Source organism: Canis lupus, chromosome 28 (assembly GCF_003254725.2).
Source record: "Canis lupus dingo isolate Sandy chromosome 28, ASM325472v2, whole genome shotgun sequence".
Taxonomy (NCBI): Eukaryota; Metazoa; Chordata; class Mammalia; order Carnivora; family Canidae; genus Canis; species Canis lupus.
In genome coordinates, this window is record NC_064270.1 from 26,673,353 (window position 1) to 26,701,031 (window position 27,679).

General features: G+C 36.3%; 1 protein-coding gene across 1 annotated transcript in view; it reads left to right on the forward strand.

The window, feature by feature from the left end:
- Nucleotides 1-27,679, forward strand: part of ATRNL1 (attractin like 1) — a 779,330-nt gene that overhangs the window by 666,911 nt on the left and 84,740 nt on the right. Inside the window, exon 28 of the mRNA XM_025467337.3 lies at nt 8,702-8,816. Coding sequence (XP_025323122.1) covers nt 8,702-8,816 — 115 coding nt within the window. The remainder of the gene's footprint in view (nt 1-8,701; nt 8,817-27,679) is intronic.

Genomic DNA, 27,679 nt, shown 5'->3' on the forward strand with positions numbered 1-27,679 from the left:
AACACAGATTATGGAAACCCTGGACACAGTTGTTGAATAGTGAACACTTACTTATATTGACTAAAATACAGAGCTTGCACAGAATAAAAGATGGTGTTTGATGAGTGGGTAGATATAAGAGTATGGCAACCCTGAAATGCCATTTTGGACTCCATGTTATAGAAATCACAGAGTGCCAGCCACCAAACCCATAGATGTCATCTTTTGACAGCAACAATTTTGAGATTCAATGTCTTTAAAAAACCTTATACTTTCCAGTTCACTCCAGTACCCACTACTTTTTATGGTCTTATTCTCAAAGTTAAGAGGTCTTCTTACCCATTATACTAACATTATGCTTAGTGGTTAGGCATACAAGCACAAGCATACATTGTTCCAAATCATGCTTTTGTCACCTATTAGGTCTGCAACTTTGGTTATGTTACTTAAACTCTCTGTGATTAAGTTTCATCATCTGTAAAGTGGAAATAGTTTGTAGCTCATGGAGTCAGGTTAAACTCATGTAAGCATGTAGCATAGCACAACCCATAGTGTGAGCACTTAAGAAATGTATGTTAGCTGGGACACGGGTAGCTCAGCGGTGAGCGTCTGCCTTCAGCTCAGGGTGTGATCCCGGAGTCCAGAGATTGAATCCCACATTGGGCTCTTTGTGTGAAGCCTGCTTCTCCCTCTGCCTGTGTCTCTGCATCTCTCTCTCTCTCTCTCTCTCTCTTTCTCTCTCTCTCTGTTATGAATAAATAAAAAAAATCGTAAGAAAAAAAAAGAAATGTTATCTATTATTAAATTACCCACCTAGCCCTTAAAGGAATTTGAATTTGCAACCTTACATTGGGAACATTTTTGAGAAAGAAAACATCTTTTTTTTTTTTTAATGTTTTGAGGTCTAGAGTATTAGACTAAACCCTACCTAAATGTTAAGACTAGTCCAAGGACATCAAATAATTCTATTAAATCCTCTGCTGCTGGGCTGAGGGTTTCCAGTGATGAGGCCTCAGTGTGATTTCTGGAAGTGAATCACTCCCGCATTTACTCACTCTTTGAGCAGGCCAGTGAAAGAAAGAACACATACATAGCCCATTTTGCCCATTGGTATCTTCCAAGCATCATGTGATTCTTACAGTAGCAGTTTCCTAGGCTATGTCAAATGGTAGCCTCACTTTCAGAATATTTCTTTTCAGTCATTATAAACTTTAAGAATTATCATCTTGAAAATCCTTATGATTCCAGAAGCTTCTCTGGTAACTTATTTGTCTTCAATAGCTGAAAAATGGAGAGAGAGAACACAGAATTGTTGCCTACAAAAACAAGAACTTGAAAAAAGGAGTACAATAGTTTCAAAACCACTAGAGTGAACAAAACAAGTCTTTTTCACTCTAAAACTGCTGTGTGCTTAATAAACAAGGACTGCTAATTATATAACTGTCAATGATATTTTCTGGCACGGTCTAACACCAGCTTCCTGCAGTACAACAAATACGAAACTGCCTGGAAGTAAATCACAGTCTCTGAGTGCTATGGGCAAACAAACCCATACCTTATCTCTTTCAGAGGCAGCCATGGAAAATGCATGATAAATTGCACAGTTCAGTGAACATGTTATGTCATTGTGAAATGATTTTGATTCATGGTTATGTATCTATCGCTAAACAACTGGCAAACCTCAAGGTATCAGAAATATCATTCGTGGGGTTTTGCTATATTCCATTGCAAAAATCAAGTGCTATAAAGTGGGGTTTTTTCTTTTTTATTTAAAATTCTTTATTGAAGGTGAGATTTGCCACAAATTCTTCGGAAATAATTTTTTAAGTTATGTGAATTCTTGCCAGAAGCATCAAAGAGCTGTGCTAGTCACTAATATTTTTAACATAATGAATAATTCATATTTTTGCTAATATCCTTTTATGAAAATCTTATAGCCAAAATAGAAAAAGTTGTAAGCCAATTGGATTTTAAAATAGAATTATAAGCTCTTTTCATAGAGTTTATCAATATAAAGAAATTTCTGAATGTTTTCTGTACAATAGCAGGAGAATTAATAGTAAGGAATTATTGTAAGGACGCTTTTACAGAAGTGGCTTTTATACGAGCATAGTTCCACGGAAAAGTGGTCCAGATATTTTGCTACATTCTTCATTTGTTGCTGATTCATTGATGTTAAATAATTAATCCATTTTCCACCTGAAATTTAGTTATTTTTTACTAATTTTTCTCTCAGTTGGGGCTTTTGGCATTAGCATTTGATGTTTAAAACCTTTTCTTCTAGTGTTAAAAACAGCAAAATGGTAGCCTGACAACACAATCAAATGATGTACTCTCAAATTGTTTACTGTTTTTCTAAATCCCCTAAACCAAGAACCACTGTTTTTCAACTGGTTTTGGTTGTTATTTTCTTTTATTTTATTGTAATCATAAACTTATTTTCTTCTAATTTTTATAATCAAATATTTTTAAATAAATTTGGATATTTTGAATAGTTCCAATTATTGCATTGAGCGTAAAAACAAAGCAAAAAAGAAAACCTTACGCGATGGTAGAAAGGATAAGTATTTCTTAGGTATATTAAAGAGAATTTTAATATTTCTGATATATCACCATTATTTAAACCCGAATTCATTTTATTTTCTCTTAGTATATTTTAACCAATTGACCTTTACATATACTTTGCATTTATTAAATTAGAATAAATTTCAGAAGGTAGAAATACGGTTCAAAACATTCATAGTATTTTTCTGTTAGCCTTGGAATATGACAAGCCTATTCTCTAAATATTTACATCATTGGAGAATATCTGTGTACTTATGCTGATTTTGACTTAACATTTTCAAAAATAAGTCTGTTAAATTAAATGTAAGCTTTAAAGTGTAAAACTGTAGATCATGTAACTTGATACAAGTATTGCAACATGGCTTACAGCATATTCCTGGAAGATTTTTATGCCCTTTACTTCTATCATGGCCACTTTCACCTTTATATTGAAAACTCCCAAAATGTATCTGTATGAGGATAATTTTAAAACATGAGATTTATGTTGCTATAAAGGAGAAATCGTTTATAACCACATAAAACTGTTGTCACCAGAAATTTCAGTCTAAGTTTTACATGAAAGGGGACATATTTTATCTTTAATGCCTCGTTAAACTTTCTGGAAACGGCAGTATTCTAAAATATTCTTGGTGAATGACTACGTATGTCTGTTTTTCTTCTGAAAAGTTCAAATATGATCAACAACAACAAAAAAAAACTAAACAAATTATTTGTCCTGATAATTAAACCACTGGCACTTTTTCTTCTATTTTGTCTTCATGCATAGATGTTGCTTCGATATGTCAGCCACATCTCACCTACAGTTTTTCAGTGAAATAGCCAAAATCACCATTCCTATGCTAAAATGATATCCTCACTGTCTCAGAGATGACATTGTATTTAAACCTAAATCCCTTGTGCATGTTCGTGTCCACACATGTGTGCATGGAATGCATCTGTTCACACACTTGTGTGCTGACACATGAGTTCATGTACAAAATCATACATCCACTGTGTGTAGGTGCAGGTTTGTTTGTACATGCACACATTTGATAAACCACATTGTGTGGTTAAGAGGATGGACTTAGGTGGCAGCTTGCCTGTATATAAATCTTAGCCCTGCTACTTCCTACTTGTATAAATTTGAATAGGTAATTTTAACCTTGCTTCAGTGTTCTCACTATAAGATTTAAATGAGTTAATATATGTAAAGAATTTTGAATACCTAAACCATAGTAAGTACTTAATATAAGACTAGTTATTACTACTGTATCATTATCATATTTTCATTTATTCTATTCCTAAGGTCATATTATTTATACAAGTGACTTATTGGTGATTATGACATGTATTTCACTAAAGTGATATTAAAGATATGCTAACAAAATATTTCGGGTTGTGATAATTTAATTAGATAAGCTGTATTGCGTAGTACATCATTGGTGGCAGGAAACAATTATGAGAAAGCAACAAAAGTTGCATAATTTTGTGGCACACAGACTATCCATCAAATTTAGTGACATGCATTCATTTATTCAAATGTAGGCCTACTGCACATCTTTTCTGTGCCAGGATTTGGTGTTAAAATGAAACATGGCACTATACAATCCAGCAGTCATACTCCTTGATATTTACTCCAAGGATTTGAGAACTTAAATCCACGCAAAAACTTAACTTGCTAAAAAGGGAGCGGCATGAAGGGAACAAAGGTGGATGGTAAACGTCTCTAAGTGTACTTTATTTTTTAGATCTGATCCTGGAATTATATAAGTGTCTTAAAATTAGAAAGCAATATTAAATAAAAATGGAAAGGGGAACAATCCTTCAAAACAATCAGCCTCTGAATTCACAAACTTACCTAAATTAGGATGGAATCAGTGGCAAAACCACATAGAGAGGACCAATTTCAAGTGATTTTATTTTATTTTTTCCAAGTGATTTTACACATGCAATATTTAAACATGCAATATATTCTTAGTAGGATATATACCCTTAAGATGGAAAAAAAACTACAAAGAATTCAATTTTAATTAATTGTATTATCACATATAATATATAATACTATATTTAAAGTGTATTGTAGCATAAAAGTAGTTATCTGTATTACTAGGTATCAAGATTTTCAAAGTAAGAGAAAAGAAGATACAAAAACTCAAAGAAATTAAATAAAACAAATTAAATTTGAATTGGCAATATCATTATGAATTCATGGTATATTTTTCCTCTTTAAAAACATTCTGAGTATGGAGGGCACATTGATACTTTACACAAATCACCTTCAGTGAAGACATGATACCCTGCTTCTGGGAATCCTATTGACTATCTTCAGCTGTTAGCCCTTCAGGTATTACCATAACAGCAGAGAGCCACCTTGTCCAAGGTTATGACTCTGCCCAAGAGCAGTGATATGTAAGAACTGATCTTTGAAGGAGTATAACAGCCTGGCTCTCCTGGCCCAGTTTGGTTGTGAAAGATCATTCTGGCTCCAGGTCTCCTCCTGGGCCTGCATCTCAGTTCAGCCCTTTCCCTATGTCTAATGAGGTTTCCTTCCTTTTCCATCTATATTTTTTATTTATTATTATTATTATTTTACCATAAGAACCTCTGTTTGCTAATAACTCTGTCTCACAGGGAGTCTGCTTCTTTGGGAATCCAATTTATGACACTGAGCTCTGTTGCCTAAAACTTCCTAGAACAATGGCCAAACCTGTAGCAATAAATACTTCTTATGCCTGGAATTAATACTACTTTCCCAGCAAGTTTCTTTAGAGAAATGTCTAATTACAGGTCTGAGACAGGCAAAAGACAAGGAAGCTATCAAAAGCTTTTGTGATCGTATCAGAAGAACTCAGGAGCCAATTTGAAGACATTCTCATTGTCCAAAGATAGTACAATTCGAACAATTAACAAAACTAATAACAAAATTATAACTGCTATCAACTGAAACATCAGAAATATTAAAAGTTATAAATTTATGATAATAATATAAATTGTCATGTTTGGAGAATGGTAGCAAGTAGTTATTTTTAAAATTGATAAATAATAAATTATTATTATAGAAGTAATAAACTATTTAGCCCACTTTTCCTATTAAGACTGTGTAAAATTTCTCAGTAAACTAAGAATAGAAAGGAACTTCCTTACCTTAATGAAGAATATCTGCCAAAAAAACCTATAGTGAACATCATGCTTAATGGTGAGAAACTTGAAGCATTCCCAGTAAGATCAAGTACAAGTTAAGGATGTGCCCTTCTCACCACTCCTTTTCAACACTGTACTAGAAGTTGCAGCTAATGCAATATGACAAAAAAAAAAAAAAGAAATATAAGTTATACAGTTTGGTATGCAAGAAACGAAATTATCTTTATTAGCACATGATGTGATAATCTATGTAGAAAATCCAAAAGAATCAACAAAAATATTCCTGGAATACTAAACAATACAGCAAGGTTGCAAGATACAAGGTTAAAATACAAATCAGATGCTTTCCTACATACCAGCAATGAACAAGCAGAATATAAAACTAAAGATACAATAGCATTTATACTACTACCCTTCAAAATGAAATACTTAGATATAAATCTAACAAAGTATGTACAGTATCTATATGAGGAAAATTACAAAACTCTGATGAACAAAATAAAAAGAAGAAAAGGTAAAGATATTCTGTGTTCGTGGATATGAATAATAAATATTGTCAAGAAGTCTGTTCTTCCCAACTTGATCTATAGATTCAAAGCAATCCAAATCAAATGCCAGCAGGCAGCTTTGTGAATATCTACAAACTGACTCTAAATTTTATATGAAGAGGCAAAAGACTCATAATAGCCAACACTGTACTGAAGTCAGGAGGCCAGACACTGACTTCAAGACTTAATATAAACCTACAGTAAACAAAACAGTATAATATTGGTTAAAGAATAGACAATTAGATCAATGGAACAGAATAGAATCCAGAAATAGAACCCCATGAATATAATCAATTGTTCTTTGTCAAAGGATCAAAGGGAATGCAATGAAGCAAAGATAGTCTTTTAGGTAAATGGTTCTGGAACAACTGGATATCCATATGCAAAAAAAAAAAAAAAAGAATCTAGACAAATACCTTACACTCTTCACAAAAATTAACTCAAAATTGATCATAAACCTAATTGTAAACTACAAAACTATTAAAATCCTAGACAATAACCTAGAAGAAAACCTGGATGACCTGGCATATGGCAATGACTTTTTAGATACAACATCAAAAGCATAATCTGTGAAAGAAATAATTACTAAGCTGGATTTCATCAAGATCAAAAACTTCTACTCTTCAGAAGACAATATCAAGAGAATGGGAAGCCAAACAACACTGGGAGAAAATATTTGCAAAAGAGACATCTGAAAAGAATTGCTTTCAAAAATAGACAAAGAACTCTTAAAGCTCAACAATAAGAAACAACGCAATTAAAACTGGTCCAAAGACCTTACAAATACCTTATCAAAGGAGACCCACAGAATAGCAAATAAGCATATGAAAAGATGCTTCATATCATATATCATCATAGGAAATTCAAATTAAAACAACAAGATGCCACTGCACACCTATTAGAATAGCCCAAATCTAGAACACTGTCATCGCCAAATGCTGGTGAAGAGGTATAGCAAGAAGAGCTCTTATTCATTGCTGGTGGTAATGCAAAATGGTACAGCAACTTTGGAAGATAGTTGATGGTTTCTTAAAGAACTAAATGTGCTCCTGCTATATGATCCAGCAATCACACTCCTTGATACTGACCCAATGGAACCGAAAACTTACGTTCATAAAAAGGCCTCCACATGGATGTTTATAATAGCTTTATTCTTATTTATTTTTTTAATTTATGTTTTAGAGAGAACACATGCAAACGTGGGGGAAAGGGGCAGAGGGAATGAAAAAATCTTAAGCAGGCTCTATGCTTAGTGTGGAACCCAACATGGGGCTTGATCCCATGATCCTGAGATCATGGCCTGAGCCAAAATCAGGAGTTGGATGCTTCACTGACTGAGCCACCCAAGCACCCCCTGTGGTAGCTTTATTTTTAATTGTGGAAATTTGGAAGCATCCAAGATGTCCTTCAGAAGGTGAAAGGATAAATAAATTGTGGGACATCCAGACAATAGAGTGTTATTCAGCATTAAAAAAGAATAAGCTAGGGATCCCTGGGTGGCGCAGCGGTTTAGCGCCTGCCTTTGGCCCAGGGCGCGATCCTGGAGACCCGGGATCGAATCCCACGTCGGGCTCCCGGTGCATGGAGCCTGCTTCTCCCTCTGCCTGTGTCTCTGCCTCTCTCTCTCTCTCTGTGTGACTATCATAAATAAATTAAAAAAAATTTTTAAAAAAAGAATAAGCTATCAAGACACGAAAAGACATGGAGAAACCTTAAGTGCATATTACTAAGTGAAAGAATTCAATCTGAAAAAGTTAAATTCCATAGGATTCCAACTATATGACCATCTGGGAAAGGCAAAACTGTGGAACCAGTAAAAACATCAGTGGTTGCCAGGCTTTGGGGTAGTGAGGAAGGGATGCATAGGTGGAGCACAGAGGATTTTTAGGCAGTGAATATACTCTGAGTGATACTATAATGTTGGATACATGTCATTTATGTTTGTCTAAACCCATAGACTAGAATACAAGAGTGAACCCTAATGTAAACGATAGATCTCTGATGAGTATGATGTGTCAATGAAGGTTCATCAGTTGTAACAAATATACCTCTCAGATGGGGGCCATTGATGGTGTGGGAGACTAGCATATGTTAGGGCAAAATGTAGAGGGGAAATCTCGTACTGTCCTCTCACTTTTACTGTGAACCTAGCACTGCTCTAAAGCATAAAGTCTAAAAATTTTTAAAAAAGTCTATTAAAGAAAAAGAAACAAGCTAAAAATAGAACAAAGCATGCTTTTCAAAAATATGCACCTATACTTAACTCCCCAAAGGAAAAAAAAAGTCTTCTGCATGTTAATGACTACCACTACAAAAACACTAAGTATTACTTTGAGGAAATATTCGATTGAACTATTAAAAAATAAGACATTGTATGTCCCCATCCACTAGGAATGTACAATTTAGTTGACTGAAGCATAAGTAGGAGAAAAGTAAAATAACAGTGTCGTGTCAATTATGCAAATTTAAAATTGGGTTTTCTTTTTCAGGGAGCACCCAAGCCAATAGCCATTGAACCATGTGCTGGGAACAGAGCTGCTGTTCTGACTGTGTTTCTCTGTCTACCACGAGGATCATCAGGTGCCCCTCCTCCTGGACAGTCTGGTAAGATGAATGAGGAACCATCAGCAGTTAAGCAAAACATGCAGACTAACCAGAAGAAATAAATAATAGTATCAGGCACTACAGTGAAGACATGGTTCTAATTTAAAGCATGATAGAATTTATTAGAATGCACACTTTAACAAAATATCTAGAAGTCTGCATTGCTGTAAATTCAGATTTTCCAGTGTTTCTCTTAAAACTACATGTTAAATATGTGTGTGTTTGTGTATGATATACCTGTGTATATATGCTCACAACACCCCCATCCCCAAGTTGTTGTAACTACAGTGAGAACTCTCACTAGCACAGCAAACAAGTTTTTGACCCTTTTGGGCAGCTTATTTATTCCCAAATAGGATGCCAAATTATAAATGTGATTAGAAGTTTGCTTTATAAATATGGAAGCAAATTAAGGAATTTACTTGCATGTTTGGAATGTGTAGTGGTGTCAGAGGATGATAGCTTGATGCCACCATCTCAGGATGTTTATTATAGGTTCTTGTTATCAGCACCAGACAGCTGGAGCTCATGGGCCAGGGAACCATCCCACCAATCACAACAAGCCTTGCCTCTGATTCTCCTTTTCCTACATGAAAAACATATTTTGAATTTGGGGCTAACTGTATGTGTCCTATTAGAGGTCTTCACATTGCTGTGATGTGGTCCACATTGTACACATGCACAGTGTTGAGTATAATTTGCAATTAAATCACAAACCATGCTTATTCCTCTTTTTACATATTCTATTCTATTTACTACAATGTTTTATTTTTCTGTCTCCTGATTATTTGCTCCATCCAACTCTTATGAAATGGATGCTTTCTTGAGGGCAAGGGTTGTTTCAGATCTGTCTTTCTTTTCAATTCCCCTTAAGCAAAAAGTGTCAGAGATCTGGCAAGTTCTCAATAACAGTAACTGATGCTGAACTCACCTCTCTGCTTATTTTATCTCTTCTTGGTTTCCTAGCTAGCTTTGACCTTGCTCCTCACTTTTTTGATTTGTATCCAACCTGACACACAAACGGAAGCTCCATTACTTTATAGCCTATAAACTTAAGATATTCATGTAAAGGAGTTTTTCCCATATGAGGACAGAGGGTTTCCATCACTTTTAGTCTTGTCATTTATGGTACCTGATGATATCTTGTTGCAGGGGTTTCTACCCAAAGTTCATTTGTAGGTGTTTATTCAAAGAAATAAACATTCTTTGTACTTTCTCATATGATGACTGAATGCCTTGATCTTCTTTCAGAACCACCAAGGTAAATGTAAATGGTATGCAGTAAGTAGAATAGTTTGGCACTGGTCAGATAAGATGGATAATTATGGGTACTGTGCCCAGCTAATGGAAGTATTGTTTTAGGGCTGGGATGATTTCCAAAGCAAACACTTCCCTAATGAAAACAAGTCTGTGTGATACACACCAAGGTTCTTCTAGATCCTTGACAAGATGATGTACTGATGGGCAGAGTGAAGGCACCTGCCAATACTCTGTCCCTTTAACCTTTGAAATCTTTTTGACTGATCTGAAAGAACCAAATAGCAGTGTGGATCATTACCTCAGCTGTGTTCTATTACAGATGCATTATGATTACTAAGGATAAAGCGACCTTAGATGTGCATAGTGCTTTACTCTTTACGAAGTGCTTTCCTATTTTTCACATTTGATCCTCATGACAAGCCCGTGAGATCAGTATTATAACACTCACTTTGTAGATGAGGAAATTGAGGCATAGAAATCTATTTCTATACTCAAGGAATAAATAGGAAACTACTAGAGTATAGAGCAAAAAACACCAAAACAAAACAAAACAAAAAAAAAGCTTCTCGCTAACATTTCAGGTCATTTTCCCTGATGATCTGTAGCAGAGAGCTTATTTCTCTATAATCCATAGCCCTTGTCTTCACAAAGCCCAACACTGGAGGGAGTACTGAAAATGCCCATGGTATTGATACAGGTAGACAAAACCTTGAGTTAACTTACCATACTTTTTACAGAGCCTGTAGATTGAATATCTGTGTGCATAATTCAGAATGAGCTTTTTAAAAAAAAACTAATAAATGTTTTCTAGGTATTTTTATAGGATTAGGAATATTCTTTGAGTCTACTTCAAAATACAGTATTACCTGCTGTCTGCAGTCTACTTTGAAATGCATCAAAAACATGGTATTGATGGATGTATAGTAGGATGAATGGATGGACAGATATATAAAGCAAGTAAATGTTAATGGTATAATCCAGGTGGTGGGAATAATGTCATTAAAATTCTTTCCACTGTGCTGCACCTTTGAAATATTTTATAGTAAGATGTTGGGAAACAAACAGAAAACTCCTGACTTCACTGCAACCTAACAAACAAAATTAAATTAAAAAAACAGTGTTTGTAGAGAAAGATTTTCTGATGTTCACATCTCATTTTTCCCTAAACAAGGGAAATATTAACAACAATGTACAAATTAAAGGATTTATCTCTTTTACTCTTCATCAAGATACTTGGTATGTACACAGCCAATTAAAACTTAACATAGTCCCATCCACTGTTTGAGAGGAAATGCATTCCAGTGATCATTCAAGAACCATATTAGCTCTTGGAAAGGAAATGTTGACATTGGTTATCTTCATTTCCAGAATTTGCTTTATCTCTTATTTTATAGGAAATGCATTTATGTGCCTGTGCTTATCGCAGTGCCCTACACATAGAATGCAGTTCATAAATACTTTTGATGATGATGGTGATAGAGGAGGAGCTCCATGGATAGACTCCTGACCCCATCATCACTATGAGAGGAACACAGTGCCAGGAACCTTCTCCTGGATCTTGGGTGATTTGTCTCCAGTTACTAGTATATCTATTCAATGACTAATTAGTATTATTTATTAGATTAAAAGTTCTCTTGCAGTACTTAGCATAGTCTCAAAATTTTTTATGAAGCCCTTTTTTGAAATGTAGCTTTCCAAATGTGGAGTGATGCTTTTCATAATACGCTCTTCATTACCATGAATAAAAGCCCTTAAGACAAGGATAAGTTCAGCCATAAAGAGAAGGCGGAAGCATCTGAGGAGCATGGTGGTTTTCTCTTTGAAACTGAATGTCAGCACTGACAAATCAATGATTCAGTGACACACAGGTGCTAGTTTTTTAGTCATCTCTTTTCAGCAGCAGCTAGTAACTCTTTTTTAATTTAAAGGATGACACTGTCTTTGGAGTTTATTCTCTTTCCATCAGATATTTTGGGAATTCTTAGCAAGTATTAAGGGTCTAAAATGTGTGAAGTCCCTTCCATGGCTTTCATCTTAATAGAGGTCAAAAGAAAAACTGCAGATTCATCCTTCAGATTATCCCATGCACTAATCTTTTTTTTTTTTTTTTTTTTTTTTTTTTTTAATGTAATGAGTTTAGGTGTTTGTAGCAATTCTCCCTCTAGGTGGCTTAGAAGAGTAAAAGCAAAAGATATTAAATAGGCTTTTTGGCATTCCTGGAGCTGGACTAATTAGGTTCCCAGCTCCCCCACCCAGTAAACCTGCTGCTTCATTTCTCTATTTTTGTGTGTGTGTGTGAGAGAGAAACTACTGCCAACCATGCCAGACTGTTTGGTTTAATGTAAGATCTCTGCTGTTGACATATGTACACTATACACCACTTTCTCTACTGACCTCAGAATGGTTGAAAAACTGACATCCCCATGAAAACAGGGCCCATCAAGTAATTGCTGCATGACACTAAACAACCAAGCATGTCTCCAATCACCTTGGACGGCAAGATCCCCAAGCGTTTTAGAGTCACATTAAGATGAAATGTGGACAAAGTAAATAGAGCCCTTGAAAAGCATAAATTGAAAATGATAATGATTGCTGTCACTTTGTGATGGAAGATTATGGATTTCATAGTTTATGGATTCTCACTAATAAGAAGCAAATTAACTCTTCTCAGTGGATTAAAAATCCCAGGGACCCAGATTTCCACTGCCAAAAAGGAGCTATGTGCTTCAACTAAAGGTAGAATTTTTCCCTGATCTTGCCTCATGTTTCATTGAGTCTAACATTACCAAAAAGAATACCTATAGAAAGTCTAAGGTTTTGATTTTTTTCTTTAGGCTTACATGTTTTGTCAGGATAACTAGGTTATTTTGAAAAATCTAGTATATTGTATAATGTTTAAAATGATAGTCTACTCGTGGTGTCATGGATAATGATGACAAAAAGAAGAAACCTTGGTTTAATTAAATGAAAAAGAGGTGGGGAATAAAGGAACTAGTAATTCTGAGCATTGTCTCTGGCGCTTTCCATATTAGTCATTGGCTTTACCCTCTTCATGATTCTGAAAAGTAGCACCAGTGAAAGGTAGAAGGTCCTCTGCAATCCCAGAGATGGATTGGGAACAGACTCCAGGTCTGCAGTTTCTCAGTATAGTACTCTTTCCTCTGAAACCAGTTTTTAAAAATAATTCACATTTTCCAGAAGCTTTGGAGTTTTCCTATCTTTTAAGACTCTCTGTTTTCCTTCCATAACTTTGATCTTCACACTTGTAGAAACACACCTGTTGATCTAATCTTAGCACTCTCTCTGTTAGAGGTGGCTAGAATAGGAAATAAAATTACTGAACCATATCAAGACTTCGTTATAAAAAATCTGGCATGGTAGTTATCTTTTAACTTCAAATCCAAATATTATTTACATCCACCATATGTATCTTCATAAAGAAGAAAGAAAAAAAAGGGGGCATTTCATGGCAAAATAAACTATAAAATCAGGCAGAGAGACCAGGCAACAACAAAACACAGTCATCTGAAATTATTGTAATAAATATGACTCTATGTCAAAAATACACCTGCTATTAAAAAGGCCCACAGATCAAGAATAGGAAATAACTTTATCTTCTATCCAAAATATAGCTATATAGTGATTGTAAATCTTCATGTACTACCTTTATTCATTTGAGAAATATTTAAAAGTGTCTGCTATATGCCAGGCAGTGGATGGATGGTAGTGAACAAAAACAGAGTTGCTGTACCTATAGGGGTTACAGCCTATGTGGAGATAAACATGAAATAAGTAATCATGCAAATAAACCCATAGTTACAGACAGTGTTAGGTGTTATGGACACAGAGTAGACTATGAGAAAGTTGAAGTGAAACTGATACACAGTTACTAATGTGTATTATCATTCTAAGGAAGTAACAAAATGATAAACTCATTCAAAGGCTTTTTCTCAGTTCTCACCTGCCACCATGTCTCTGTCCTGCTTGACAGTTGAATAGTCCCCACCTGGCCTCTTCAACTTCTGGAAGCTCTCCTCTCTGGTGTGCCGTGACCTATCTGAGGCACCTACTTAGAGATGATGAACGTAGAGCAGTACCCTCTGTTCTTGATCTGCCTCATCTGCCTCTACATTCAGGTGGGGATCTCTGAGGTTTGATCCTTTGGCCAGCCTCTCATCCTTCTCCCCCTATCCCTTGAGGGTCATTCCCTCTCCACTCACAGGGGGGCAAACTCCTGACTCTGGATCTCCAGCCACCACCGCTCACCTGTTGAGCACCAGCACTGGAACCTGGATTTGCTGCTCTTCGGGCTTGTCCCTCTTCCTTCACACCCTCCCTGTGACCATCACCGACTCCCCTACCATTCTTTGTAAAGTTCATTTCAGAGTGGCTCAAGTGTGAAATCCTGGAGTCGCTTGCCCCCTTCTCGCTTTCTCCCATTTTATGTCCAAATAATCACGAAGCTCTTTAAGATCTTGCCCCCCTGGCAGATAGAGCAGACATCATGTTTTTGACATTTTATCTCCAGTTTTTATCTGGGCACTGGCTGCTCTCACTGGACTTCTGCCAAAAGAGAGCACAGTTCTAATCATATCACTCTCTTCCTCATAAACCTTTGCTGGTGTTTTATTGCCTGTTGAAGTGAGTCCAGACATGTAGTCTGGGATGTGAGGTTCTCCTCAACCTCTCTTCAGTCTTCCTTCAGGTTTGGTGTTCACCTACAGATCCCTACCCGCGCCTCCCTGCAGAGCCCCGCTGCTGAGCCTGCCCTCGGGCAGTTGTTTTAACCTCTTGGATCCTCACTTTTCTCACCTATAAGATAAGACAATGGCTACATGGTATATTTTTATGATTGATGCCAGGCCTGTAATCCCACATGGGTGTTTCTTCCTATGATTCCATGAGTGTGTGTGTTGTCTGGCATACTCACTGTTGCTCCTCATGCCTGAATGCCCTCTCCCTCCTACCTGTTTCCAAAGCCCAGTCCAAAAGCCAGTTCCTCTTCCATGAAGCCTCCTCCATATAAATGTGACCTCACTCTCCTTGAAATCCCAGAGGATTCACTGGCTCAATTCTTTACTGCTCCATCACATGTACCAGAGTCACTGTGTATTCTTCTGAACTTTCTTCCCAGATAGTAAGCTGTCTGAGAGCAGTGGCTGTGTCTTATTTTGTCTTCAAATCCCCAGCTGCTAACAAATTTTTGATACTTAGTAGTTGCTTGATAAATATTTAATTGATGAAAAAAATTATCCTTAAATGATAGAACTTCCTCACCAAAAAATATGTAGAAAATATGTAGATATAAGCTATACAAATGTAAAATTTACTAGTTATAATTTCACTTCAGGCCCATAATCTTTGATAGACTGGATTGTCTGTATTTATGATTCATATAGGATTTAAGTTACATGTCTTGGGGACTAAAATCAAGCTCAACATTGTACCTTTGATGAAAGAAATTAAAACTTGGTTGCTTAGATTTAAGGTTCAAGGAAAATGAGAACATTAGGAGGAAATGACACAAACAATAAGACACTTTATATTTCCAATGTAGCATATACTTAAACCGTAAATTTATTCTGTTTTTTTGTTTTTGTGATGTGAATGTTGATTTCTTTCTTGGACAATAATTTTTACAAAACCATGTTATTTCAGTTTGAAAGAGCACAACCAGGTTTGATCCTTTATGACAAGAAAAATAACTTTGAATCTACATATTAGTTATAGTCAGGGCAGGTAATCTCAAAAATGCATCTGACAAATAAAAAGTGTCAATTTGCTGTTGTATTTGTTATTAACACATATCATCTGCTGTAATTCTGCTCTGTGCTCATTACCATTCTTTGAATTGTCATTACCCTTTAAAGTATATATTATCACTTTGCTTTCACAGATAAGAAAAATAAACTCAGGGAGGGTAAGTCACTTAAGTCACTTTCCTATAACCACATGGTAAAGAAGTTATTGAGCCAGAATTTAAAACCAGAAAATCTCACACTATAATGCTCTTTCCAAATCTTTTTATCTCCCCCATGGGGATAGTGGGAAGTGGGGTGGGTTATGATCAGAGACCATTAGCTATGTGCTTTGTGGGATAGTGCAAGTTTTTTCCTTCCTTTCCCAGTGTCATGGCCATGGTCCTACCATTTGAGATTGTGATTTTTTTCTTTGTGCCATTGTTAATTGAGAGAAATTGATTAATGTGCAGAAGGAACGAAGAAGAAAATAAGAACAAGAAACATGAAGAATAGTGAACATGGCTAATTAAGCCTACTGTAGAAGTGACTGGTACAGCCTAAAAGTTAACTCAAATACTCTCAAGATAGAGCAATTAAAAACAAACCCACATGAAAAGCCAGAACTTATGGACATGAAAAATGAGACCCTCAGCACTGAAAGCATGGCCAGCACATTTTTCTTTTCTTTTTTTTCCTCCCCACCTGCCACCCTGTTCAGGTATTTCTAGAATTGGCTGGTCAATAATTATTTTGATCAAAGAGAGAAATAGGAAAAAGTAAGCAACTCAACAAATCAACTTACAAAGCCAAAGGGAAAAATCAAAATTTGTCTGGAATAAGTAAGCTGCCTTCAAAGCAACCAAACAACAAAATAAGAACTTTGCAGATATTAATAAAATGTAAAGCCTAAATCAGCCTGCCAGTATTTCTTATGATGGCTGACACCATGGTCTCTATGTAAAACTTCCAATTAGTAAGATGTTTCACTTTTAATTGGTCATGAATTAAATAGTCCTGCTTTACATATATTTCGGGGGAATTTAGCAGAAGGCCACCTCCTGCCTTTAACAAGGAGAAATGGGTAATCCTGAATACCAGAGAATTTTAGAATTTTCGTAGCTTTAGAAAGGACTTCAAAACCATCTAACTCTATCCTGCATTTTACAAAACAAAAACAAAAAACCTTGAGAGCCAGAGACAGGGAGAGATTTGTCAAGCTCATAGCTCAGTGCAGACCAGAGCCAAGGTCTCTGGATCCCTTGTGGAGGGAGGGAATTTACCTCTACCTCATGTTTATTATGCCATGTTGTAAAACCTGGCAAGAAAAGACAACAGTAATAATCCCCTTGTTGCCAGAAGGGCAGTACTGCACACCTTCCCTCACCAGGCCCCAGAAATGGCAGACAGAAATGAATTCCCTAGGTCCGAAAAGGAAAATTAAATGGCTTGAGAAAATATGTCTGCTTACCAGCAAACTGATAAAATGTGGGTCAAGGGCCCTGGGAATTTCTTCTTTTCATATAAACATTTTTCTGGTGACCACTCCAAAGGGCCAGTGGTCCCTTAGCAAATTCATTGGGATGGAGTCTATTCAAGTTTTGATAAAAATTCCATGTTATACTGATAGCTGATTTAATCCCTATTATTTACTGTAAAATGGTGCCACAAAACCTACCAAAGGCATCTTTTAGTGTGACTATCCCTTCATTCTTAATGAAAGACCCAGTGGAGGCACAAGCACCAATGATCACAATGTTGTAACTCTGAAAAAGGTAAACATTGATTATAACAACACTACCACTTAAGGCCAGAGTTATCTCTCTCTAAGGACTTTTAGGGAAGGAATTAATGGTCCTCTGAAAAGTGAATAAGTTGTTTCCTCTTATCCACAGTATTACTTGCAAATGAGTGTAGCCCATGTAAGTTGAGTCTACATCCCTAACTAATGGGCAGCAAGTTCAGAGCAGTCATGCAGATAAAGCATTGGCAAAATTTAAGAAAGAGCTCATCCTCTTCTTTAAGAACATGACTCCAAAGGTGTAGTTTGAGGAGACCTAGTTGGTCCCTGGAATTTTCACTTAGAAGCATTGGAGGAATAAATGAATTCTTGCCTCATGAACCGGCTATCTGAATAATTTGAACTGAACCTTGAAGGCCCTAAAAGTCTGGATGCAGTGACCATACATTCAGTTCCATTTATTCAACAAGCCAGGCAAGGATCATCAAATCAATAACATGACTGTGCCATCTGCTTTCCCCCTGCTCACCATCATAATGAAAAATGACTCCTTAAGTGTTCTGTGAGGCAATTAGCTCTGAATGTAGAACCGTAATGGGGAGAGGCTGAGTCACATTTGTATTCAAAACTTTACTGGTAAAATGGAAAGGAAACTGTTGTCCATATTAATAGATACATAAAATGTATAAATGGGGTAATTTGGTATTACTCTATTTATGCGTAATATTATACAATTGCAGAAACACAGAGATAGGAAGGGCACTGAAATGACATCTGGCTCATCCAGCGGCTTGCAGCCACAGCTGGTGACCCTTTCCAGAATCATTTTGGACAGATAGACTGTTTCCAAAGACTTTTCCAAAAGGCATGCGCATACCTTCTGGGACTAATGCGTTCTGTTATTTAACAGTCTTTAACTGCATTTTGATCCCATTTTCTTTTGTTTTCTCTCTCTTTTGTTTTTGTTCTCATCCCTCCAGAAATAGAGAACAGCTGATCATGTTCTTTAATCCATCACATTTTGTAATCACCTCCCAGCTCAGGTTCAACACATTGCTCCCAGTCTTTCTATCCATGCCTTGTAAAGCCTATGCCTTCCATCTTGGGTCACCTCATGGCTCTCAGAATGTTCTTCAACCTTCCCAAATGTCATCCTCTCAAGAGTCATGGAGTAGAAAGAGATTCTAGAGATAGTTCTGTCCCTTTGTTTGAAAGATGAGGAAACTGAAGTTCACCTGAACAGACTTCCTTAGTACCCACCGTTCTAGAGCCCAGGGGGCTCTCTCTGGCTTTAGTCTCATTATGCCTTAATGCTAACATCTCTCTTAAAACCAGCTGCTCTGCCCTGCTGGATACTTTCCCCCACAGTTCAGTAGGACTCCTCTGTTCCTTCCTGACCCTTCCTGCCATTCTGCATTTTGTATTTATACCTACTGTTTTTCTTGCACAGGAAAAGGGAACAGTTCATTTCAGTTAGTTTCTCTGATGTTTCAAGGTCATTTTTGAAGCTTAACCCCCTATTCTAAGCTTCTTTCTCATGCCCTATGCCCTATTTGTGTTATCTGCAAATATGGGATTTTAGGGAGATATGAAATACTTCACATTGCTGGATGCTAAAGTGATTTTTTAAGATACACTTTGATGTCATGGATACACCATACCCCTGTCCTGTGCATGTACAAGTCCTTCTGCCTGAACTATCCTCCAAAATATACCAACGCACACCTCCCCTTCCAACAGGAAAATGTCGCTCCAAGGGTCACCACCTCTGTGAAACCTGTTTCCATCCTCAGTCCACTCCTTTGTGTTTTTATTTATTACTCTAACATTTTTATTATAGTGTCTCCATTTTACCCAGACAAGCTAAGGGCAGGGCTTTCCCCCTTATTTATCATTATATCTCCAGGGGCTAAATGGTGCCAAGAACATAATAGAAACTCAGTACATGTGCTTAATTATTTTACTCCTTTCTTTTACTCATCTATCCTTGTTGGTGCTAACTTCCCAGAGTCCAGCTCTTAAGCTTACTGCAAATTTTCAACTGCATTTTGCCCGTGTACTTATTATAGATGCCTTACTATGAATTAATTCTATATATATCTCTGGTTTTGTTATTATTATTTTTTATTTCTCTGGTCTTAAAATGAAAACACCCTCCCTAATCTCTGGCCTAAGGCTTGTCTTCTGAAATAGGATCAAAAACTTTACTGAGGTTAAATCACTTGATTCTTCATTGCTGACTAAGACTATTGTTCCAGCCGCATTCTGAAGGACTATTTGTTTCAAGTCATGTTAGTCATTTTGCAATATGTGGTTTATTTCTCCTTACATTTAACAGGTTTCTTTGTGTCTTTTAATATATTTTTTCATAGATAAAAATCTCACTTTGATGATTTGGTCATTCACAAGATCATTGACCATTTCTACGACCATTCTTTTTTCTTTTCTTAAAAATGAGTGCTTCATAGGCTCCTCTTCATTCTGGGTGCTTTAAGCAGGATCAGAGTCCCCACTCCTTTCCTTGGTGGCTTAGGAGTGAGTCACCAGACTCTGCTTCTGTTGCTTGACCATCCTTTTACAGTCTGCTCTGATTCTTGCTTAGCTATGTGGCTTCTATTCCTTTGTTGTGGGTTTTTAGATCACAGCTATTCTTTAAGACAGATTTTTCAAACACTTTGAAAAATCTTTGAGTTTCTCTATTTTAATATTTGTTACTAGCTTTTTCTCTCACATGTAAAAACAAGTCAATATTTTTAAACTTGTCTTATGCTTAGTGCATTACAGATTATGTTCTATTTCCCTTTATATCTCCAGAGGTCAATTTAGTTTTTGCATTAATGGTTTTCACTTTCCTCAATTCTTCAGAATCATCCTGGTATCCTAATCTTCTTAGATGACGTAAAGTCTTGTCAGGACACTCCATCTCATTTTAGCTCTTTGTATAGCTCTTTTCTTTCCATCTGAGGTTTTACCTCAACTTCCTTTTTCACCTGCATTACAAGGACTTTTAAGATTACAAGTATTCTCACCTATCATGTTGGTGAAAATTAAAAGTATGACAACACATTGCTGGTGAAAATGCAGACTGGCACAGCCCTATTGGAAAGGAGTTGGCAATAAATAACTAACAAAACTACACTTCACTCTTTTGACCCAGCAATTCCACTCATAGGAATATACCCTAAAATATACTTCCAGCAATTACATGGGCATTCATTTCAGCATTGTTTTTAATCACATACTATTGGGAACAACTTAAATGAGAATACATAGGAAAGTAATAAAATACATTATAATACATCCACAAATAGAGTACAATGCATCTTTAAAGAAAAGATGAAAAAGATGTCAATAAACTGGTATGAAATTATTTCCAGGATGTATTATTAAGTGAGAGGGGCACTTGGTGGCTCAGTTGGCTAGGCATCTGCCTTCTGCTCAGGTCATGATCCCAGGGTCCTGGGATGGAGTCCCATGTCAGGCTCCCTGCTCAGCAGGGAGTCTACTTCTCCCTCTCCCTCTGCACTCTACACCCCCCCACTTGTACTCTCTCACACACACACACACTCTCTCTCTCTCTCTCTCTCAAATAGATGAAATCTTTTAAAATATTGTTAAGTGAGAAATAAAGTGCAGAAGAGTATCAAGAGTATGCTATCTTTCATATATATTTCATATATATGTATATATTTCATATATTTCAAGAAATAAGGAAAATTTTTAAAATATACAGATATCCAGTCAATTTTGTGGAAGATTGCAAAACCATAAAACAAAAACTAATGAGATTGGTTACCTACAGGGAGTGGGGTGGAAATAGAATTTGAAAATGGAGGAATAGGAGAGTGGGGGGTATAGGAGTGAGGAATGAGGAGGGAGTGACACTTCTCTAAGTACCTTTTTATATACTGCTAGAAACATTGTAGTGTTTCACATACTCAAAACAAAGAAAATCAGCATGTGGGCAACCCAAAATGAAAGAAAACCATAAAAAATGAGCCTAAGGGTATTTCAAATGGTAACATACTGGCACTGAGGGGATAGTAAAGAAAAGAACAGCCTTAGTAACTTGGGGAAATAATATTGTGACTGCACACTGTAAGGCTAAAAGCACACAGAACTATAAGCAAACATTGTACTATAGTTAGTACATTCGTTTCTTTGGAAATGGTGGAGGGGGTGGGCATGGGTTTGCAATGCTGACAGGATGTCTATGCCACTATTAAACAAACAAGTTAAATACATTGTGGATAATGAGAGCTGGGTTTCTCACTCACTGTCAGAGAAAATAAGATACACCTATGGGGAAAATGAGAGGAGTAGAATGAGTTCTATGGTTCCAGATTGGAATTAGAAGCATCAGCAAGAGCTTATTCACATACCTGTAGGTATATGTAGAAATTCAGATTTGTGTATGTGGTTTGGTGTATGTATGAATGTTTCTTAGCTGTGTCCCCTGAGAGCCTGGAAACAAGGATAACCTTGGTAGCAATGAACACTCTTATTCACATCTCTGGATCTCCTAACAATATCATCCAATAAAAGGAACCAGAGCTTTTGGGAGGAATGGTTGACTCCAGAGCCAGGAAGGGAAAATGCAAGATGAGCTTGGGAGGTCTTATGGCTCCAGAGTTTAAGAGTAAGTGTTCAAAACATTATGAAGACATGTTGGGAAGACAAAGGAACCCACCTGAGGGAACAACCATCCACCAAACCTCAAACAACCTGAGCAATAGAATAAATACATACACTATTAAATTATGACTCAAGGAATACATTAAATGTCCGTGAGTCCATACTAACATAGATACAAAATTTAATAAATTAATTTGTAGCAGAGAAAAGATGGCTCTTCCTTACAGTAGAATTCTAGTCAATGGATATATAAAGAATAAGGGAGATAGGAAAGTTATCTTAGACAAATACCACAGTGGTAATTACAACAGGCAAGAACAATTGACAGAGTCTAAAATAAATGGGAGAAAATATAATGTAAAACAGCACATTCGCAAAGCCTCAAAGTATCTTCCCACAAGACATTTATTAATTACAAAGGGGGAAGTAATAAGTTTGTAGTAGAAAAATATAGCAGACATGGCCTTATCCAAATGATCAGGGTTATAATACCAGCAATAATAAAACATAAAGAAATCATACACTCCCTGATATTTGCTCTAAAAGACCAAAACCTCACTTCTGTTCTTAAATGCTAAGTCTAATGTAATTATGAGGCAAGATCAGAACAAATCCAAATTGAGGAACAGTCTGCAAAACAAACTGACAAAAAGTCTTCAAAAGTGTCAAGGTCATGAAAGACAAAGGATGGGACTAAAGAATTAACACTAATTAGAGACTAATAACATCTGCATGCAATTAGATCCTGATTTAAATCCTGGAGCAGAAATAAAACATCAGTGGGAAAACTGGTGAAATTCAAGTAAGTCCTATAGATGATTCAATAGTACTAGATTGTTCTGGTTTTGATAATTATATTGTGATTGTATAAAATTGTACCAGGGGAAGCCAGGTAAAGGGCAAGTGAGAACTCTACTCCTTTTTAACTTTTCTGTTAAGTTTAAAATTATTTCAATGTGACTGGTTAGTAAAACATATTTTAGGATTCTTCTGCATATGGGTCATATTTTAAAAATCAACCTATAGATTATGGGCTGTATGAGGCGCTACTCGTGCAGTTTGGAATATCTGTCCTTGAGACTTTCAGTTTGGGGCTCAAATTTTGAAAGCACTGTTTTGTCTGTCCATGGTCTCTCCCAATCAGCAACCATGTAGGCTTTCTGTGTCTTGGTTTCAGCTGCTCAGGGGACTGGCTGTCACAGTCTTTAAAACTATTCTGCAGGATTTCCAAAGTGAATCTTCTATATACCACATAGTTTATATTAAGGCAAACCATCCCAAACATGCATCCAAATTTGGTGAAAATCTATCTAGCCATTATTACGTGATATGTTTACTTATAAATAAAAACATATACCTTAACTCATAATAACTAAATAACAACATAAGATAAAGCCACAATTTACTGAGCACCTGCCATGTATAGCCACTCTCCCAAGTGCTTTATGTATATTAACCATTTAATTCTCTTACTATAACCCCTGGGAGAAATTTTCTCTGTTTTACAGCTAAGAAACCATGCTTCAGAAAGGTTGTTTTACCTGCCAAAAATGTTTTACTTGCTGAAGATTTTACAGTAAGCAAGTTCGAGAGCTGGTTTTAAAGCCTGGTCTATGTGACCCATATGCTGGGCTGTCCTACTGTTGAAGTCTCTGAGGTCACATCTGCCAGGCCACTTGTTCATATATTAATGATGTTGAAAATGAGCAAATCTTATGAAGGCCTGATGCTATCCTCTTGAATTTCCCCCGTGATTCTTGAACTACATGTTCATTTTTATTTTGTTTGTTAGTTTGCTATAGTTTGTAGATTTTTTTTTCTAATTCTGCCTTCCATCTTTAAATCATTTTCATTGGGTACCTCAGAAAGTGTAGGACTTATAATGCAACATGAAAAGCAAGACTAATAAAAGCTTAAAACAAGATGATATACATTTGTTTTATCATATTTTTTAAGACAGAAAGAAGAGGGAGGGGCAGAGAGAGAGAGAGGGAATCTTAAGCAGACTCCACCTCCAGCACAGAGCCTGATATGGATGGAGCTCCATCTCAAGACTCTGAGAACATGACCTGAGCTGAAATCAGGAGTCAGATACTTAACCTACTGAGCCACCCAGGCACCCCATTTTTACCATATTTTTTGTTAAAGTTTTGAAAATGTTTAAAGAAATTAGTCATCCCAAGACCATGAAAAGTCTAAGAAGCTCTTTCTAATGAAAATATTCTTAAGTTATGTTGACCTGGACATGTCCTGCTGAACAGTTACGGCAGAGAGAAGGAGACTTATAATGCAAATATCATTTCTCTTGATTTTTCTCAATTTAGAAAATATATTCAGTAGGCTGTGCAAATGTCTGAAATGAGCAAAAATATACATACACACAACTACACACACACACAAACCCAAGCATACGATTTATTGGGCACTTAGTATAAGTCAGTTGCTGTAATAATATTTTTTATATTTTCTCGTTTAATTTTGTATTAATTCTATAAGTTGGAGCCTACTATTTGTACTTAGCAAGCAAAGAAAATTGAGGTTCAAAAACTTGAAATAACTGACAGACTCAGGATTTCAACCCATTTTTTTTTCCTGAATCTAAAATGTATGCATTTAATTCCTATACTCTATTTCCCACTTAGGAAAATATTAAAAACAGCATGGAAAAAATACAAAGGAAAAAAGGCACTTACATGAAATATGTTAAGCTTACATCTAATTTGCTCTATTTTGTTATTTGGAAAAAAAAAAAACTAGAGCAAAAAGAAAGAAGGGATTTTAAAGTGTGTTTCAGAGATCAAACATTATTTTATCTTTTGTCCCAGAGCACTTCAGATTCAAACCCAAGGCTTCACTGCTGCTGATGCGCATCCGTCTCTGTGTCTCATAATTGGTAAATTTACATCATGTGTGTCACCAGCAGCTTAGGAAAGGCACAGATGTCAGTTTTGGAAATCCTGGGAATTTCAGGCTTCCTCAGACTAATTGGTACAATCGATAAAATGCTAATGAAAAGAAAATCTGAACTTTTACCATAGTAACTGAATTCTGACCACAAAGGTTAATGTAACTGCCTTTCTGGAATCCCTATATTTTCACACAGTAAATATATATATAAACATATATGTAGTGTAATAAGTGGTTTAGGGATATAGGTGCTTGTATAAGTATATTTAACCTCCCAAGGTAACAGCCTTAAAGGGGTCAGGAACCAATTCAATATGTGTGTGTGTGTGTGTGTGTGTGTGTGTGTGTGTGTGTGTATTTATTTATTTATTTGCATGTATTTTTATATATTTTTATATGTATTCCCTTTAGAAAATAAAAACTTACCTGTCTTAAACTGATCATGTAAAAATCACCAGAAATTTTCATTGCAAATAGTAGCTGTTTAATAAAACTGTTACATTTTCCTAGAATACAAGTATTCTATATGTCACCTGTTGGCTTTAGAGTCATCTTGGTAATGCCTCTAGGAATTTCAAGCAACTAACTAACTGCTTAAGTATTAATGTCTCTCTTAATGTCATATAATCAGAGGAAGCTTCCATTTGTTTACACCATCTTTAGTAGCAGAAGAATGGTACGAGACAAGGTCAGAGCCTGCTTACTGGAAACAGTAGCCTGCTAGGCTGTCTAGGATTCCTGGTATGATTTTTGCTCCCTGCACTGGCCTTCTTTCCTCTCTTTCAATCTCAGGATCATTAGCATAACAGGATCAGACAACTCGAGTTCATCTTGTTCAGCCCCCTGTCTTGTGCAGCCTCCATGTCATATTTTTAAACATATCCACAGAATGAGACTACACAGGTTCTCACTATAATAATTCCCAGATCTTAATTTCCTTTTAGTATTTGGAATGTGGCCACTGCATGATTGATTTTTATACAAACATACTAGAGCTTATACACTGAATTAGTTGCTGCCCCCTTCAAGGCTGTTACCTTGGAAGGTTAAATATACTTATTATACAAGTACATATATCCCTAAACCACTCATCACACTAAACATTATTTATCTGTCTGCCTCCCTAACTAGACTGTGAGCTTCTTTCTTTATCACAGTGTCCTCCATGTCCAGCATAGTGTGTGACACAATGAGCCAATACTTAGCTGAGTGAAGGAATGCATAAATTCATATAATCTATCCCTGTAATTTTATATGTATGAAAACAGAAGCCCTAAAAAAGGTGTACAGTTTTCCCAAGGTCATGTAGCTGATTATTGGCAGAAAAGCAGGTGACCCTAGGTCTTCTGTCTCTCAGGCCAATTGGTTTCACATGATATAGACATTGCTCAAAATAAGTGTTTGCTTCTTCTTTCCAATTGCTCTCAAAGCCCACAGTGTATTCTCTTGAATATACTCGGTGGCAAATCTTTATTCTCTTGAGTGATAACATTGATATTTGGAATCATCCTAATGCCTCTCTGATCTGGCCTCAGACCACCTTTCTCCCCTACTAGCACCTTCACTCATAGAAAGAAAATGTTCACTATTTGTCATACACAGCCTGACGTTCCCAGCTCTGAGAACACAGCTTATGCTGTGCCCTCTGCCAAGAACGTACTTCTTCTTTCACTCCTCACATGTCCAGATTCTACTCATCGTGGTTCATGTTCTTTCCCAAACAAGAACTTGAGCTGTCATGGCAGAGGGAAGGAGGTGAACATTGGTTGAACTAATGTTTTCATATTTCTTATATCTCACTAAGTGGAAGCCAGAAAGTGTACAGGAACTTGGTGCTCAGTGAAAAGAAAAGAGAAGAAGCCAATGAGTGTTACAATCTATCTAATGCATTACAAAAATCTGTAAAGGTATGTGTAAAATGATAATCCAGCCTTGTTTCAGCCTGAAGAATTCAAGGCCCCATTATGAAAAGGTTATCAGAGTCAGGTTTCCGAGTAATTTGCTTAAAAATATGCATTGGGATGATTTGACTCTGTTTATATTTCCAACCTTTGTGGGAAGGAGCTACCTGAGATTGGTAATCAGGTGTTTTTGTCTGTATATGTGAATGTGCCTATGAACACACAGTCTCTCATACAGAGGTGCTAAGGGCTGGGGAGTAGAGAAAGGTGCAGGAGATTTGGGATATTTCTCATGGAAAAAGAAGCCTTATTTGTCTTCTGGTACCCACTTTCACCTACCTCTCTCCATCACCACCGCCACACACACAAACGTCTGCCAGGTCTTTTCCCTGTAGCTCAGGGGTATTTTGTTTTATCAGCTGGTTTTATGAATATAAAATTAATTTTTATTTTTAAAAATTGAGAAAAGAGAAAGGAAAGTCTTACAGCCCAAAGCCTTACAAACCAGAGATAACTAACAAAAGATGTATTTCCTCTCAGGACTTTAGATACATTTATATTTTTTTCTTTTTACTTCAGGAGCATCATTTTTTAATGAAGTTCTGTATTCTGCTTTTCCACTGAAGGTTATATAATGAGTATTTCTCTGTGTCATTAAAAATTCTTCAGAAACATAATTTT